At 38.3% G+C, this 17,258-nt stretch overlaps 1 protein-coding gene across 10 annotated transcripts in view; it reads right to left on the bottom strand.

The window, feature by feature from the left end:
* Positions 1-337: 337 nt before the first annotated feature.
* OMA1 (OMA1 zinc metallopeptidase) overlaps positions 338-17,258 on the bottom strand; it is a 58,561-nt gene continuing 41,640 nt past the window's right edge. For 9 of the 10 annotated variants that reach the window (XM_061121764.1, XM_061121762.1, XM_061121763.1 and 6 more), the window contains one exon: positions 338-791. In XM_061121764.1, the coding sequence (XP_060977747.1) occupies positions 585-791 (207 nt within the window). In that variant the 3' untranslated portion in view covers positions 338-584. Of the gene's footprint in view, positions 792-14,260; positions 14,407-17,258 lie in introns of all 10 variants that reach the window. The other variant, XR_009689214.1, reaches the window with a different exon arrangement.

Here is a 17,258-nt window from a genome sequence, read left to right as displayed (position 1 = left end):
TCTCACTTGACCACTTAGACCACAAACAGCACTACTTGTGTCTGCCTACGGAAAGAGCTTCTTCAGCTTCTTCTTAATCGCTCATGGCCCAGAGGTGAGGATCAGGAAACTCTCTAGTCAAAGGTGCCCTATTCCACACAATTGCAGCCCTAATGCAAACCAATTTCTGCATATTTCAGACTATCAGTTTCCTAGTTCATTGATAACCACCCAGACTCTTAAATTCAGTTTGGGCTCAGCTGGAACCCTCTAGATGATAACAATTACTTCACGTTCTGATATTCTGATTTTTCATCCTCTAGAGGTTTTCCCCCCAAATCAAAAGTATAAGACAGAGTAAAATATGTAATATAAATTTATTCTGTGGCATTTTCCTCATTGAAGGTATTTTTAAATTGATTAAATACATCAATATTTCACGAAAAATAAATACCTAGTATAGGAATTTAGATAATACCTGTAATATACATGATTTGACCCTGAGTATCCATTTTTTTCCTTTCAAACATCATTTTTAAAAAATAACATGAAAATGATAAGGACTGCTGCATTCTTCATGTATCCTGTGTCTCATAAATTTTAATTCAGCTGCCAGTTCTTTTGTCCACTATACATGTTAATGGTATTTGCTTCTGGTTTTGGATGGGAAGAGTATCCATTTTCTGTTTAACAGTGATATTTAGGTCTTCTTTCTCTGCTTCAAGAAAATTCTTCATGCTGAGTTTGAATAGTAATCGAGGGTCTGGTCCAGAAAGTGGTGGGCAATTACAGGTCTCTCTAATTTTGAGAGCCTATAAAGAAAGAATACAACACAAAATATATATACACATAAAAATTTATTAAAACAGTGAAAAATAAGAATACATTCTGTATTTCTGCAATAAAGGGATCTTAAATACAACATGCAAAAGTGAACATATGTAAATTCATAGTAAATAGTCATATTTACATGATTTATTCAAAAATAAGGTATTTGCAAAGAACAACTGTATCTGCAATGACTGCCCACTGTCCTGTTGGGGATAAACAAGGCTTCTTGAAGGTATCTCTACGATTTGTCAAACTCGAGTCAATCCTGAGAAGAATATTCAGGTCAAAAAGATCTTAAGACTCAGATTTTTTCAAGAGGAAAAAAGAAAAAAACAAAAATAGATGTGAACACAATGAAAGAAGATATACATAAGTGGGACAGTCTGGGGTGGAAACGATGTTAATAACCTAGACAAGTAAGCAAGTCAAAATCACGACACCTTTTAACTCCAGGGAAAATAAAATGCTGCAGGGAAAAGAAAAGTAAACATAGTATACCACATGGCTCAGCTGTGATTAGCGTATACAGGGTTTAAAAAAATCTATCTTTATCTAACCAAAAGGGGGAGAGCTGTATTCATGCCTATGTATGCATAGTCAGGGGGAGCTTAATTCTCATCCTCCATGGGGAGAAACGAACATATAATACTCAACGCCAAAAAGTTAGGAAGTAGCCATATAAGCATGTTTCAGTGGTACTGAAAGAACCACTTTATAGAGTTGCAGTTACCCTTGAAACTGGAAGCAGGATAGGGAGACTGCTGCTTCACATACTAGCCTCAGAGAACTATGGGCTTCTTTAAAGCGGGTACATGGATGACCTTAAAACATGAAAACTAAAATAGAAATTTTTTAAGAGAAGAAAGTCTTGATTCTTAAGGGATTTTGAAAGAAACATATCTGAGGGGAAAAATCAGTTCAGTCTTTTACCGCTTCTAAATCTTGGATAACGATGCACATTAAGGGAAGAGAAGCAGGGAAGGGGGCTTGAGAATCCCTTAGAAGAACCCCTTAGAAGCAACAATCCCTTAGAGGAAACGGACTAGGCCTCATAGTCAATGAAAGAGTTCAAAATGCAGTGCTTGGGTGCAATCTCAAAAATGACAGAATGGTCTCTGTTCATTTCCAAGGCAAACCATTCAATATCACAGTAATCCAAATCTATGCCCCAAGCACTAATGCTGAAGAAGCTGAAGTTGAACGGTTCAATGAAGACCTAACAGACCTAGAAATAACACCCCAAAAATATGTCCTTTTCATTATAGGGGACTGGAATGCGAAAGGAGGAAGTCAAGAAACACCTGGAGTAACAGGCAGATTTGGCCTTGGCATACAGAATGAAGCAGGGCAAAAGCTAACAGAGTTTTGCCAAGAGAACGCACTGGTCATAGCAAACACCCTCTTCCAACAACACGAGAGATGACTCTACACATGAACATCACAAGATAGTCAATAATGAAATCAGATTGATTATATTCTTTGCAGCCAAAGATGGAGAAGCTCTCTACAGTCAGCAAAAAAAAAAAGACTGGGAGCTGACTGTGCCTCAGAACTCCATATTGCAAAATTCAGACTTAAATTGAAGAAAGTAGGGAAAACCACTGGACCATGCAGGTATGACCTAAATCAAATCACTTCCAGTTATACAGTGGAAGTGACAAACAGATTCAAGGGATTAGATCTGATAGACAGAGTGCCTGAAGAACTATGGACAGATGTTCATGACACTGTATAGGAGGCAGTGATCAAGACCATTTCCAAGAAAAAGAAATACAAAAAGGCAAAATGGTTGTCTAAGGAGGCCTTACAAATAGCTGAGAAAAGGAGAGAAGCTAAAGGCAAAGGAGAAAAGGAAAGATATACCCATTTGAATGCAGCGTTCTGAAGAACAGCAAGGACAGATAAGAAAGCCTTCCTCACTGATCAATAAAAAAGAAACAGAGGAAAACAATAGAATGGGAAAGACTAGAGAGCTCTTCAAGAAAATAAGGACACCAAGGGAACATTTCATACAAAGATGGGCACAATAAAGGACAGAAATGGTATGGACCTAACAGAAGAAGATATTAACAAGAGGTGGCAAGAATACACAGAAGAACTATACAAAAAAGATCTTCATGACCCAAATAATCATGATGGTGTGAACACTTACTTAGAGCCAGACATCATGGAATGCGAAGTCAAATGGGCCTTAGGAAGCATCACTATGAACAAAACTAGTGGAGGTGATGGAATTCCAGTTGAGCTATTTCAAATCCTAAAAGATGATGCTGTGAAAGTGCTATACTCAGTATGCCAGCAAATCTGGAAAACTCAGCAGTGGACACAGGACTGGAAAAGGTCAGTTTTCATTCCAATCTCAAAGAAAGGCAATGAATGCTCAAAGTACTGCACAATTGCACTCATCTCACACGCTAGTAAAGTAAAGCTCAAAATTCTCCAAGTCAGGCTACTACAGTACGTGAACTGTGAACTGCAAATGTTCAATATGGATTTAGAAAAGGCAGAGGAACCAGAGATCAAATTGCCAACATCTGTTGGATCATAGCAAAAACAAGAGAGTTCCAGAAAACCTTCTACTTCTGTTTTATTGACTGCAACAAAGCCTTTGACTGTGTGGGTCACAAGAAACTGGAAAATTCTGAAAAGAGATGGGAATACCAGACCACCTTACCTATCTCCTAAGAAATCTGTATGCAGGTCAAGAAGCAACAGTTAGAACTGGATATGGAACAACACACTGGTTCTAAATCAGGAAAGGAGTTCCTCAAGGCTATATATTGTCACCCTACTTATTTAAGTTATATACAGAGTACATCAAGCAAAATGCTGGCCTGGATGAAGCATAAGCTGGAATCAAGATTGCTGGGAGAAATATCAATTACCTCAGATATGCAGATGACGCCACTCTTATGGCAGAAAGCGAACAAGAACTAAAGAGCCTCTTGATGAAAGTGAAAGAGAGAGTGAAAAAGCTGGCTTAAAACTCATCCTTCAGAAAACTAAGATCATGGCATCCAGTCCCATCGATGGCAAATAGATGGGGAAACAATGGAAACAGTGACAGACTTTATTTTGGAGGGCTCCAAAATCACTGCAGATGGTGACTGCAGCCATGAAATTAAATGATGCTTTCTCCTTGGAAGAAAAGTTATGACCAACCTAGACAGCATATTAAAAAGCAGAGACATTACTTTGCCCACAAAGGTCCGTCTGGTCAAGGCTATCGTTTTTCCAGTCATGTATGGATATGAAAGTAGACTATAAAAAAAAAGCTGAGTGCCGAAGAATTGATGATTTTCAACTGTGGTGTTGAAGACTCTTGAGAGTCCTTTGGACTGCAAGGAGATCCTAAAGGAAATCAGTCCTGAATGTTCACTGGAAGAACTGATGCCGAAGCTGAAACTCCAATACTTTGGCCAGCTGATGCAAAGATCTGACTCACTGGAAAAAACTCTGACGCTGGGAAAGGTTGAAGGCAGGAGGAGAAGGGGACGACAGAAGATGAGATGGCTGGACGGCATCACTGACTCGATGGAGATGAGTTTGAGTAAACTCCGGGAGTTGGTGATAAACAGGGAGGCCTGGCATGCTGCAGTCCATGGGGTTGCAAAGAGCCGGACATGACTGAGCAACTGAACTGAACATTTCACTAGGTCTCACTGATAAAATAATGATCAGGAGGGGTGGAGGGAAGACCTAAAGGACAGGACCTGAGGGAAGAAGTAATTCGGGTATCCAGAAGAAGATAATTCCAAAATGCGGCAGTGAGTGCCAGAACCTGAGATGAGGAAGCCAGGCCAGCTGCAGCAGAGTGGGTATGTGGCAGGCGCAGAGCGTGTGGGATCTCACAGGTCAGGGAAGGGATCTCGGTCTTACTCTGAGTGTGCCTGCTTCTGACATCTGTGGGGTCCATGCCAAGAATGCAAACGGAGGCTCAGACACCATATATTTAAATATCTAAAATGACTACATAAAAAATGTTCCGTTCTACTTTGAGGAAAAGACAATCAAAATGATGCTGATGGCCAAACACAAAATTAGCATTCTTGAATTTCACCGTAAGGCTGCAGGGAGCCTACCCTGGCTGCTGCCACTGGCCGGCTGTCCACTCCCTTCTCCCGTCACCGCCCACCTGGCACGAGGAGGGACCTTGTGTGTCCAAGGGAAGAGGTGCACGCAAGCCCTGGAAACAGGCTCCAAAGGATCTGGGTGAGGAATTCCATTATCCCAAATACCAGATTGCCTTGTGATGACAGCACAGGTTCTTAAAAGGGACTATTCCCTTAGGTCTCACAGGAGAGGAGGGCTTACAACCAGAGGCAAGTCAGAAAAGGGTCTTTTTAAATGGCTGAGGCCAGGGCAAGAGCTTGGGTCTAGGACTCTGACTCTGAATGAGGCTGTGAGTTACCAAAATAAAGAGTAAAAAGCACTGAAGTGAAATTCTTTGGTGACAAAGGTCTTGTCTGAATTTTCTTTGTATCCCACAATACGACAATATAATATGTACTCAGTGTTAAGTAAATGTTTGTTAAACTGGACTGAAAAAAGAAAAACAACATTTCCCAGCTACAGCACTAAAGTAAACAGAAATTCAGACCCTCGGTCAAATGGTGACCTACTGTCCAAACAAGGATACCTTTGAGAGTGAAAGGAAATGCTATTAAAGTAAGATTTACACCAAGACATCAGGCACAAACTGAGACTGTCCTGGCAAAACTGGGACATACTACTCTTGCTTTAACTCCTTTACAACCAGGCTGATGTTCTTTCCCAAGTGAGAAGCCATTCTGTCACGGCTGCTACATCACACGCCCAAGACCTTCCCGGGTGTCAGCAAAGGCCCAAGTGTGGGGTTCAGCAGGTAACAGGTGGTACAGCTGAGTTTAACAATGAGAGATGTGAAAAAGCAAACAAAGAGAAGAGAATACCATCTCTAGTAGTCTTTTATATTCAGTACAAGCTCTTCTCTTTCCCTTACCCTAGTCAATACTTTTGCCTTCAACAGAAACTTAGAACACACTACTGAGTAAAGTGCTAGGTACCCCTGAATCAGAACAGTCAGGATCCCTGCCCTCAAGCATTTCCCCATTACTGGGCTTGTGAATAGTTCCCATAGTTTTGTTTTATGTGGCTTTTATAAATTACCCTGCTATGAAAATCTTTGTTAAAAAAAAAAAAAAAAAAAGATGCTATTTTCTAACCTCCAGTTGGGAAGGAAAATTCCCCAAAATAAAATCATCTGATCAAAAGCATAAGAACAGAGTGTAATTTTTGTGATATAGAACCAGATTGCTTTCACCAGGAAGGGTTTATCACCTTATAATGTCATCAGCATACAATCCCATCTGACCTAATCCATGTAAGAGTGCATGATTTCTATCTAGATAAACCACATAATTTCAAACCTCAGAATTCTTAGAAATCATGTATTAAATTTTCCAGAGAAGAAAACTGAACCCTAGAAAGGTTAAGTGACTGGCAGGAAACAAAACACTGCCTAGTAGTTGTTTATTTACTTTTAACTGCCAAAACTTGGAAGCAACCAGGATGTCCTTTGGTAGATGAACGCATAAATTATCTGTGTTACAAGCAGACAACAGAATATTATTCAGCACTAATAAGAAAAATTTTCAAGCCATAAGAAGCCATGGAGAAACCTTAAATGTGTGTTTTTAAGAGGAAAAAAAAAAAGCCAATCTGTAAAGGCTACATAGTGTGTGATTCCAGTTACATACATGACATTCGGAAAAATGCAAAACTATGGAGACACTAAAAAGATCCTTGTTTGTTAGGGGGTAGAAGGGAGACAAGGATGAACAGACAGAGCAAAGAGTATTTTTAGGGTAATGAAACCTACACTAGGTAGTACTATAAGGATAAATACGTGTCATTATACATTTGTCAAAACACCACCAAATGTACAACTAAGAGTGAACGCTAATGTAAACCATGGACTTGGGCCATAATAATGGTGGCGATGTAGGTTCATCTACTGTAACAAATGTACCACTCTGGTGCAGGATTTTGATTGAGGGGGAGGATGTGCCCACATGGAAGCAAGAGGTAGATGGGAAATTGTACCTTCCATTCAATTTTGCTATGAACCTAAGAACTGTCTTAAAAACAAATCTATCTTTTTCAAAAGCTGGCATGGAAGTAACCCCAGGTGGCACCAGTGGTAAAGAACCCGTCTGCCAATGCAGGCGACGTAAGAGACCAGGTTCAGTCCCTGGATTGGGAAGATCTCCTGGGGAAGGGCGTGGCAACCCACTCCAGTGTTCTTGCCTGGAGAATCTCACGGACAGAGGAGCCTGGGGGCTACAGTCTCCGGGGCCTCAGAGAGTCGGGTGTGACGGAAGCCACTTAGCATAACACAGCTCATGGAAAAGCAAAAAGGTTTAGAAAAAAGGAGTTAGAACCCTCTGCTGTTGTTGTTTTTTTACTTCTGCATTACATGTACTAATGTGGTTTTTCTTTCTTTCTTTTTTTTGCACATTATGTTTCTTGAGTAATCTTTTACTGAATAAAATGTACTTCGGCAACATCTGAGCTACATTTCCTTAACTGCTAGAAAAGCTATGTATACTTCATAAAGGCTTATATTAGTATTTCTTCACACATCAACTGTTTTTCTCCTCTACCTATCAAGCAGAATCCTGTTACAGACCACATATATTTTCATCAAGTCTTCATCTCTTTTGCATAGTAAGATTTTTATCACATATGTTGGTGAAACATTCTTTTTTTCACTTTCCTTTCCACATTTATTTTATTATGCTTTGTGGTATCAACATCTTTTATTTTTTATAAATTCAAATCTATCTTATTAAATATGCCTTCCTCTCTTTTAACGTAAGCAAGGCGTTCCTACTATATAACTAGAATATGCTTTTTCCTTTACTTTGTTTTTTGTATTTAACTCCATGCACTGCACATAATAGTATTTAATAAATGCATACTGAATTTTAAACAAACATTTATAGAACACAAGCTATGAATAAATCATTATGATAAATGTCATAGGAAAAACATTCTTAAGAGTTTTTACAGCCTAAGAGAAAGCAGGAATGCATTCACATAACAAGAATATACAGTTCAAAGAATCCCATGGAAGACCTAGCATTAAATATGGGATTAGCTAGCCTAAAGATTCCCACTAGGAGTGAAAGAAACTAACATTTACCATTCATTTTCTATGTGTCTTGCACTGTGCCAGGTGTTTTATCTAAATTGGTGTTATGATAAGAACTACTTTGAAATCCTGGGCTCAGTGTTAAATACTTACCATTAAAGTATCTTATAATGGAGGGAGGGAAGGAGAAAGTTTCCTTTTCTTAGGCCAAGAGGGAAGGAGGCGTGATCTCCACACAAATACATAAAACATTCATTAAACATCCAGGAGAGACTGCTATCTCAGTTTCCTTCTCCAGGGGATCTTCCTGACCCAGGGATCAAACCCGCATCTCTTTTTGTCTCTTGTATTGGCAGGCAGGCTCCTCACTACTAGCGCCCACCTGGGAAGCCACCAGGGCTCAGATGACAAAGAATCCACCTGCAATACAGGAGACCCAGGTTTGATCCCTGGGTTGAGAAGATCCTCTGGAGAAGGGAATGGCTACCCAGTGCAGTATTCTTGCCTGGAGAACCCCATGGACAGAGGAGCCTGGGAGACTAGAGTCCATAGGGTCGCAAAGAATTGGACGCAATGAAGCAACTGAGCACGCACGCCTGCAAGAAGAAAATAAACATTCATTTCCAAGCATTTAGTTTCTAATGTCCATTAAATCTTATTTTTGTGCTGTTCAACTCAATTCTCTGTTAATTCCTTTATGTGATCTTTGGTTTTCTAAGAGAAGGGTGAAAGCTATAATCTCAATCCTATATGTTGCTAAATAGCAAGCTAACCTATATATTTTATCTAATTCTGAAGCATCAGTGGATTTGGAAAGTTCACTCCTGCTACTGAGTACTTCACTGACACTTCGTTGTATGTGTTTCATTTATTAAGGGATCTTTCATCATAAAAGGGGTTTCCCAAGTAGAGAAGTGGTAGAGAATTGGTCTGTCAAAGCAGGACACGTGAATTTGATCCCTGGATCAGGAAGATCCCATGGAGTAGGAAATGGCAACCCACTCGAGTATTGTTGCCTGGAAAATTCCATGGACAGAGGAGCCTGGTAGGCTACAGTCTATGGAGTCAGAAAGAGTCAGACATGCCTGAGTGACTGAGCACACACCATCTTAAAAGCAAGAAAAGTTGGTTTGGCTAGATACCATAGCAAAACGTATTCATTCCATTGGTTTTTATTTGGTTGGTTTTGTTCCATTCCCCTTTAAACTCTTACACTTCTCCAAACTCTGAAAAATAAGATCCAAAGTCTCTTTAAGTGTTTTTAAAATTTCTCTTTATACCACGGCATCTTGTAAAAGCCTATCTTTGCGATGAAGGGCAAACATTTGATAAATGCATGTATCTAGGTATATTCATGTCAGGTTTCTCCTGCATGATGCTCTGGGATTCTTCTAAAAACTCATCCTGAGAAATGTTATCTAAATTAAAAATGTGACATGGAAACAAGTCAAAGAAAGGTCTTTTGTCTTGTCAAAAGACAAAACAAATGATCCTTATCACTGTTACATGCAGCTTGGATTTCCTTGTGTCTTCAATATGCTTCCATTTTTTTAAACACTTTTTTTAGCTTCGGATGTTTTAATTTGGTTGTGCTATGTATGTTGCTCTATCTCTAAGCATCAATAAGTCTTGGCTCTGGAGCATCAATTCTGCTCTTTGCAATAGCTACTCTGTAGTATTCACAAGTGAAGTAACTTCTTGAAGTGGGTGTGTCTTACATTTGTAAAGTCATTCTTCTTCCTGTCACTTTCAATGTAGCTAAATCAGCCTCATCATGTAGCTCTGCCTCTGTATATACTCAGTAGCTAAGTTGTGTCCAACTCTTTTGTGACCCCATGGACTGTTGCACTCCAGACTCCTGTCCATCTACTCCCCAGGCAAGAATACTGGAGTGGGTTGCCATTTCCTCCTCTAGGGGATCTTCCTGCCCCAGGGATCAAACCCAAGTTCTCCTGCATTGGCAGGCAGATTATTTACCACTTGAGCCACAAAGGAAGCATCTCTGATGAAGTGAATTTTTAAAATTAGCCTGAGATTTGAGATTTGGTTTTGTTTTTTTAGTTTTTCTATTATTTAAAGCTTATTTGAGGAAAATGGGTATTTGGGGGGCTTTGGTTTTTGTCGTTAATGCTGGATTTAGTTGAGATGAAGATCTTTGTGGTATTATTAGTTGAGGGCTCTCAGACACTACCTATTTATTAAATATCAATACAATTATCTGTGACCAACCTTCCTTTCAACTCTTACGCACTCATCATCATTGCGATTTAAAAAAAAAAAAAAAAAACCTCACTTACCTACGTCTTAAATCTACTCTTAACTAGGAGAAAACTGTGCCTGCAACATCTTTTGTTCCATTAGAGCTGACTTGGCTGGTCTGAGTTCCTTCTTCACTGTTCTACATAGATAGATTCCTCCTAAAGACACTCAGGGCTTCCCTGCTGGCTCAGACAGTAAAGAATCTGCCTGCAATGCAGGAGTCCTGGGTTTGATCCCTAAGTTGGGAATATGCCGTGGAGAAGAGAATGGCTACCCACTCTTGTATTCTTGCCTGGGGAATTCCATGCACAGAGGAGCCTGGTGGGCTACAGTCCATAAAGTTGCAAAGAGTCGAACATGACTGAGGCGACTAACACTTCCACTTTCTGAAGACACAATCAGCTTAGCCTTTTGAGACAGAGGAGGATATTTCTTCAATTAAAGACACTTCTCAGGTTGCTGAAGAACTGGATCTTTGGCAGAGTGCCATATCACCACCTCACAATCACTTGCTGGCTATGAGGGGGAAAACCAGATTCCCAAAGGAGGGGTTATGCTATCACCCTCCAAACCCTCTGATCAAATGTGACATCACTGAACTTGGAGCAGCCAGATTAAGAGACTCTTGATATGAAGCCATATGAAGTATAACTGCACCACCTATAAAATATTCTTGCCAAAAAATTAACTTCCACTTATGAGCATACAGAGAAAGAAGCTGGTCAAGGCCACAAAGAAGCGATCAGATAAATCTAGAATGTGGGTCTAGATTTATTCAACACATCAGTAACATGTTTAAAAACAAACAAAGGGCAGGGAGACTGTTCTAAAATCAGAGACTTAAGGGACAAAGCAGGGAGATGCTATACAGATTTGCTGGATCATGATTTGAATAAACTAATTATAGAACTATATTTTGGGACCATATTTGAGTATACAAAGGATATTTAACTTTATTAAGGGGAAATTACTTAACCTTCTTAGCTATGATGATGGTATGATTACAGAAGAAAACACTACTACTTTCTAAAATGCATATTGAAGATTTAGGAGGGAAAGCCCTCATGTATAAGTTTTGCATTAAAGTACTTCAGGGGAAAGAAGTAAGAGAAGGGGCAAATGAAGCAAATGTATAGAAAGTTAATACTACTGAATGTGAGTGAAAATGGGGATTCACAAAATTATTCAAATTATTCTCTACCTTCATATATGTTTTAACATTTTTACCATCAAAAATAAAACTAAAAATCTTTTCTTTAAAAAAAAGGAACCTTTTTTTCTATCTTCACTTTTCCTTTGTCATTTTTACACTTCTATAACTTCAACCTTGATTTTACATCAATATCTTTTCATTCTAAACGGCTCATGGCTCATGAGAGGTTTAAATGTTTTTCCTGAAAAATGAAATCAGTCCCTTTACACTCTCTGAATTTCCAACTCTCTTCCTTAATTTCTGAAGGTGAGCAAATACTTTTCAAAAGATCTGAAATTTTAGTATCAATAACCTCAGTGCAAACACTCACTAGAAACAAATTTAACAGGAAATAATGAGAACAGTAGGTTACCACTTCAAGGAACAGAAAATACAACAGAAAACACAGTACAATGTGTGGCTACTTAAAAGTAACCAAAAGTTTGTTTTTTATTAGTCTGACAGGATGATCTGATCTGGTGTCTACTGGAAAGATTAGCAGAAGACAATAGGAAACAAAGACAGAGAAAAACTGTGAAAAAATTTGAAATGGGTAGTAAAAGATCATTTGGTGTCCTATCAAGTGCATCCTTGGGTATTATCTCTGTCTTTTGTGGCCTTAGAGCTATTTTACCACACTGTAAGCTGTAGAAAACTTAAAACACTGTAAATGATACTTGTCCACAGAAAAGGAAATGAACTATTATCTGGTACTACATATCAAGTAAAACAGCAATTACTTACGCATAAAAAATAAACTAAGTTCAAAGAAGAAAAAGGAAAAAGAACAGATAAAAAATTAACGCCAAAGAAGTCTCATGGTTAGGTTAAAAGCCTCCTTTGAAAACAGAAACCAAGACATTTCAAGGGGGGAAAAAAAAAATCACCTCCATTTTTTAAACATGTTTTCTAAATATATCATTACTTTTCTCCCCTTTCCTCCTAAAAGCAATTTTTTTCTAATAGCCCATTCATTTCAGCCTCAAGTAGATACACATCAAGTGCACCATAATATTTTTTTAAGGTTTTAGACAATGGTACTGTCAGGCTTACTGGTTTTATATGATTCAGAGGCCAATTCAATTACAGTAGCTGCTATGATATTTGCCTTTTCCCCAACACTCTTCATGTCAGACAAAATGAAATTCTGTAAGGTGAACAGTGTATGTTTGTGTACATTGGCCAACAACGACATTTCACTTCAATGTTAAACACTCTCATATTTTCTCCTTATGAGATGTATAATATTAATGATTTATGCATTTACTTTGTCCAATTATAAATACGTAAGAATGATTTATACATGAGTTAAAACCCCCAGCTTCCTGAAAGTTTAAAGAATTTGAAATAAAATGAGATTAAAATGAATGCATTTATGGTCTGCCACTGAGTGATTCTCGTACCTAAAAATTAAATGTAGTAAATTTGAAACTCTAGATTTAAAAAACAGTTTACAAATAAAGCTGACATTGAAAGTTCTAAGAGTATTAAAAAATAAATCCTATTTAAAATTATGATTATAATAACATAACCCCAGACAACTAGTAATTCCAAATTAAATGCTTTCCCTATATACTCTATTATTCTCTATCCCCTTCCCCATGCCAAGGAACAAGTGACAGAGAGTTGGTGAGAGAAGAAATATAAAAAATTTAGTATAAATGCTTTCAATTGTAAAATAAATCCTTCAAGTAAATTTCAACCCCAGGTTATTATATAATTTTTCTTATTAACATCTATTCATATAGTATAATGATACTTAACAGAAAAAAATTAAATAAGGTATCTTTTTCAAGGACTATGTATGGTATATATAAATTAAAAATTTGAATATAATTTAAAAATTGTCATACTATTAAACATCAACAGGTTGATATAACATCTGTTCTTCAATTTTTCACCCAAGTTGTTATGGTAACGGAATATGTTGAATATGTGTTTCCTAAATTTAACTGATTATTTCAAGTAAATAAAATTATAACATACCGTATCATTAACTACAAATAATATCATTACTATAACTCTTTCTTTATCCTTTTTAAATACTAGTGGATCACAGGACTATATTTAACTAGGCATTTACACATGCATTATCTCAGAATTCACATTTTTTAAAAAAGCAAGGATATTTTTTTCCAGTTTGGAGGCTTGATTTAGAAACAAAACAAAAAAAGGATCTGGCTTATTTTCTGAACAATATACTAAACTAAAGCACTCCAAAATTACATGATTATACTGTTTTGTAGGAGCTATAGATCACACTCTTCAAATACAACACAGATCCTGTTACTCCTCTAGTCCTCAGCTCAGAACACTCCACTGAGGCGCTCTGCAGTCAGGTCCGGCTCTGTGATGCTATGGACTGTAGCCCCCCAGGCTCCTCAGTCCATGGGATTCTCCAGGCAAGAATACTGGAGGGCGTTGCCATGCCCTCCTCCAGGGGATCTTTCTGACCCAGGGATGGACCCCGAGTCCCCTACAACTCCTGCATTATAGGCAGATTCTGTATCACTGAGCCACCAGGGAAGCCCCCACTGCTGCTCCATCTCTGAGTAAAATCTAGCCCTTTTTTGTGTGTGGGCCTATAAAACCTGCTCCCTCCACCTTCCGTTGCTTAACCCCAAACAGCTACATTGGTTTCTTTGTTGGTCCTCAAATATAGCTGGCTCACTCCTGCTCAAGGACTTGTACTTACTATTCCCTTCGCCTGGACGGCTCCTCCTCCCAGGAAGCTGCACGGCTCACTCTTTCCCTTATTTCAAGTCTTCCTTCAAGTACCTTCCTTCCCAGGGACACCTTTTCTGACCCAACCTGACTTCAAACAGCTTCTCCAGCAGCCATGACCACCTCTGCTCACACATTACCTGTCTGCTGGGAAATGAGCTGTGTCATCCTGGAATGCGTTATGTTGAAGCAATTCCCAGTGTGATGGTACTTAGCGACGGGGCCTCTGGGAGGTAATGCTTAGATGAGGTCATGAGGGTGTGACCCTGTGATGGAACAGTGCCTTCTAAGCAGAGGAAGAGACACAAAAAGCAATCACTCTTTCTATACCACACGGCACACAGCGAGAAGATGGCTACATACAAGACTCGAAGAGAGGCCTCACCAGAAACTGAACCGGCCAGAACCTTACTGTTGAACTTCCAGCCCTCAGAATTGAGAAAAGTGTATTTCTGCTGCTTAAGGCAGAACCCTGAGCTTGTACTTTTAGCCTTCAAATTTGTGAAGAAATTAATTTCTGTTGCTTAAGCTCCCAAGTCTATGGATTTTGTTATGGCAGCCCAAGATAATACACAATTCCTCCTTCTTTATTTCCCTCCTTTACACTTAGTACTGACTAACATGCAATATATTGGTGATTTATTCTGTATATTGCTGATTTATTCTATTCACTGTCTCTCACCCTTTACTACCAAACAAACTTCCTGAGGGCAGGGGGTTTTGTCTGTTTTGTTCACAACACCTACAATAACCACAATCTAGCACATAAGAGGTAATAAATAAATATTTGTTGAAAAATGCATCAAATATGGATTTAAAACATCTTAAACATTAATATGCTATGGTAAGACAATACACTTCTGTAATGATCTACAGGAAAACAATTTTAAAAAATATACAATCTTTAATAACTTAAATTTTAAAACATCAAAGTTACCAAGATTTGTATTCTCAGAGGACCAAAGAACCTCGTTTTCCTGACTTTCTTGGTCTTTTCTCTTCCTACGAACCTAATCTACTACAGGCTCTTCCTCCTACCAATTAAACATGGACTCTACCTAATACTGCTAAGTGTCCAAGAGCATTTCCTTTGCTTACTGCCTAAGTGAACTCACTCAATCTCACCACTTCAACTACCACCATTTCCTGGTGATTTTGAAATCCTCAGCTCTGACGGAGACACCTCTGCACACTGGTGCACTATTCCCAACCACCCTTTAGATGTACATCACTGTCTGAAATGTCAAAGGACTGGAGCTTTAGGTGGAACCCAACACTGTCCTCACTTTAGTAGGAAAGAAACCTTAAAGAAAATCTAACCCAAAAAAAGGTAGTCTCTAAGAGGACACAGACTCACATAATTCCATATATTGCCTGAGGAATCGTTTTCTTTCATTACAGAAATTAGACCTATGATAGTAGGGAATTCCAATCTCTGAATTATGGTTATGTATTCTAATTAACAATATACTCTTGTACTATCAGTTTCACTTCAACCACTGAACTACTCCCAATATTATAGTAGAGTTTTATTACCTTCAAATTGAATTTAATCACTTGGGGGGAAAAAATACAAGAAATTATATGAGGTTTTTAAATTAAGCTTCCGAACTAGTTTATTTTTAGAAGAAAAATATCTCTTAATTTTTTTCTTCGTCACTGGCTTCCAAATAACATATCTGTTTCTCCAACCATTTTTTTGTCGTACTCACTACTCAATTAATTATTATTTTAAAGACTTCTCTAAAGAACATTTACTACTTCTTTAAAGATCCTTAGTTATCTGATGATGAAACAAAAACCTGGAATTTAGGACAGGATTCAGATAAAAGTTAGGTAGAACTCATTATCCAATTTAAGCAAACCATGTATTTTTAGAATTTCATTAAGCAAAAATAAAAAGCAAAGGAAATTCTAAGAGAAAACCATATGGTTATTATGGATTTAGAGACAGATTAAGTCACTCCCAGGGTAGAATGAGGTTCCTGGGTCTGGGGTGCCACTGAGACTCAGAGTCAGTGCTCTTCAATACAAATCAGTTACTTATGAAACTGACTGTCCCAGTCCCATGTTGTTTTTTAAGGTGAATAACTACTACATATTATATCAAGAAAATTTCACTGCTCTTTATTTCTCATGTATTTTTCCTTAAAGTTAAGAGTATAAATGAAATGTATTTAGGATAGGTCTCAATAACCTATGTCTGGCTGACCCAGTGCTCATAAAAGGCATAAAGCAAGCTCAAAAAATCAACAAATCCAGTCATCATTCTTTTCAAAATACATCTAAAATCTGACCATTTCTCTCCTGCTCTTCTGCCTCCATAATCTTACCAGGATTACTGCAAGAGCCTCTTAAATAGGCTTCCTGATTCCACCCTTGCTCCCCTACAGTCCACAAAAGAGACCCAGTGATCACTATAAAACACTTGAGCCAAATCAAGCCTCCTCTGCTCAAAGCCTTGCTTAGCTTCCCATATCACTTGAAATAAGAATCAAGACCTTACAGTGGTTTAGAAGACCCCTCACACCTCAACCATTCTCCCCTCCCTGACTCCATTCAGCCCCAGCGTCTTGCTATTCCTTGAATATACCAAACAAGCACAGTCTCACTTCCGGTCCTGGGCTTTTGCTGCTTCCTCAGCCTAGAAGACTCTTCCTCCAGATATCCACAGGACTTGCTGCCCTGCTTCTTTCCAGATTCTGTGTATTAAGGTCTTCCTTGGCAAATGAACATTGACTAGTATACCTTCTGTTGCCCAGGCCTCTCTCCCACCTTTCATCCGCTTTGTTTTTCTGCAATGTGCTTCTAGCTGCTTGACATACTATATGTACGTTTGTTTGCTTGCTTATTATTTGCATTCCTTAACTAGAATGTTAGCTCTAAGAAAACAAGAGGCTGTTTTGTTCCTTGCTCACTCACTCCCTGGCACAATACAACATAGAACGGTACGTTAGCAATGAATATTAATAAATGTTGATCACATGAATAAATGAATGAATCTTGTTGTAGTTTCTTACCCCAAATAAGAAGCTTACCCCCAAAATAAGGTTATTATTATTACACCAAGTAATAAGGTTATTCTTCTTTCACAATGTATACCATTGTATTCTACTTTTCTTATGATAAATAATATTC

This window comes from Dama dama, chromosome 20 (assembly GCF_033118175.1).
Source record: "Dama dama isolate Ldn47 chromosome 20, ASM3311817v1, whole genome shotgun sequence".
Taxonomy (NCBI): Eukaryota; Metazoa; Chordata; class Mammalia; order Artiodactyla; family Cervidae; genus Dama; species Dama dama.
The sequence above is the reverse complement of the archived record's forward strand: the minus strand, read 5'-3'. Positions and strand labels throughout refer to the sequence as shown.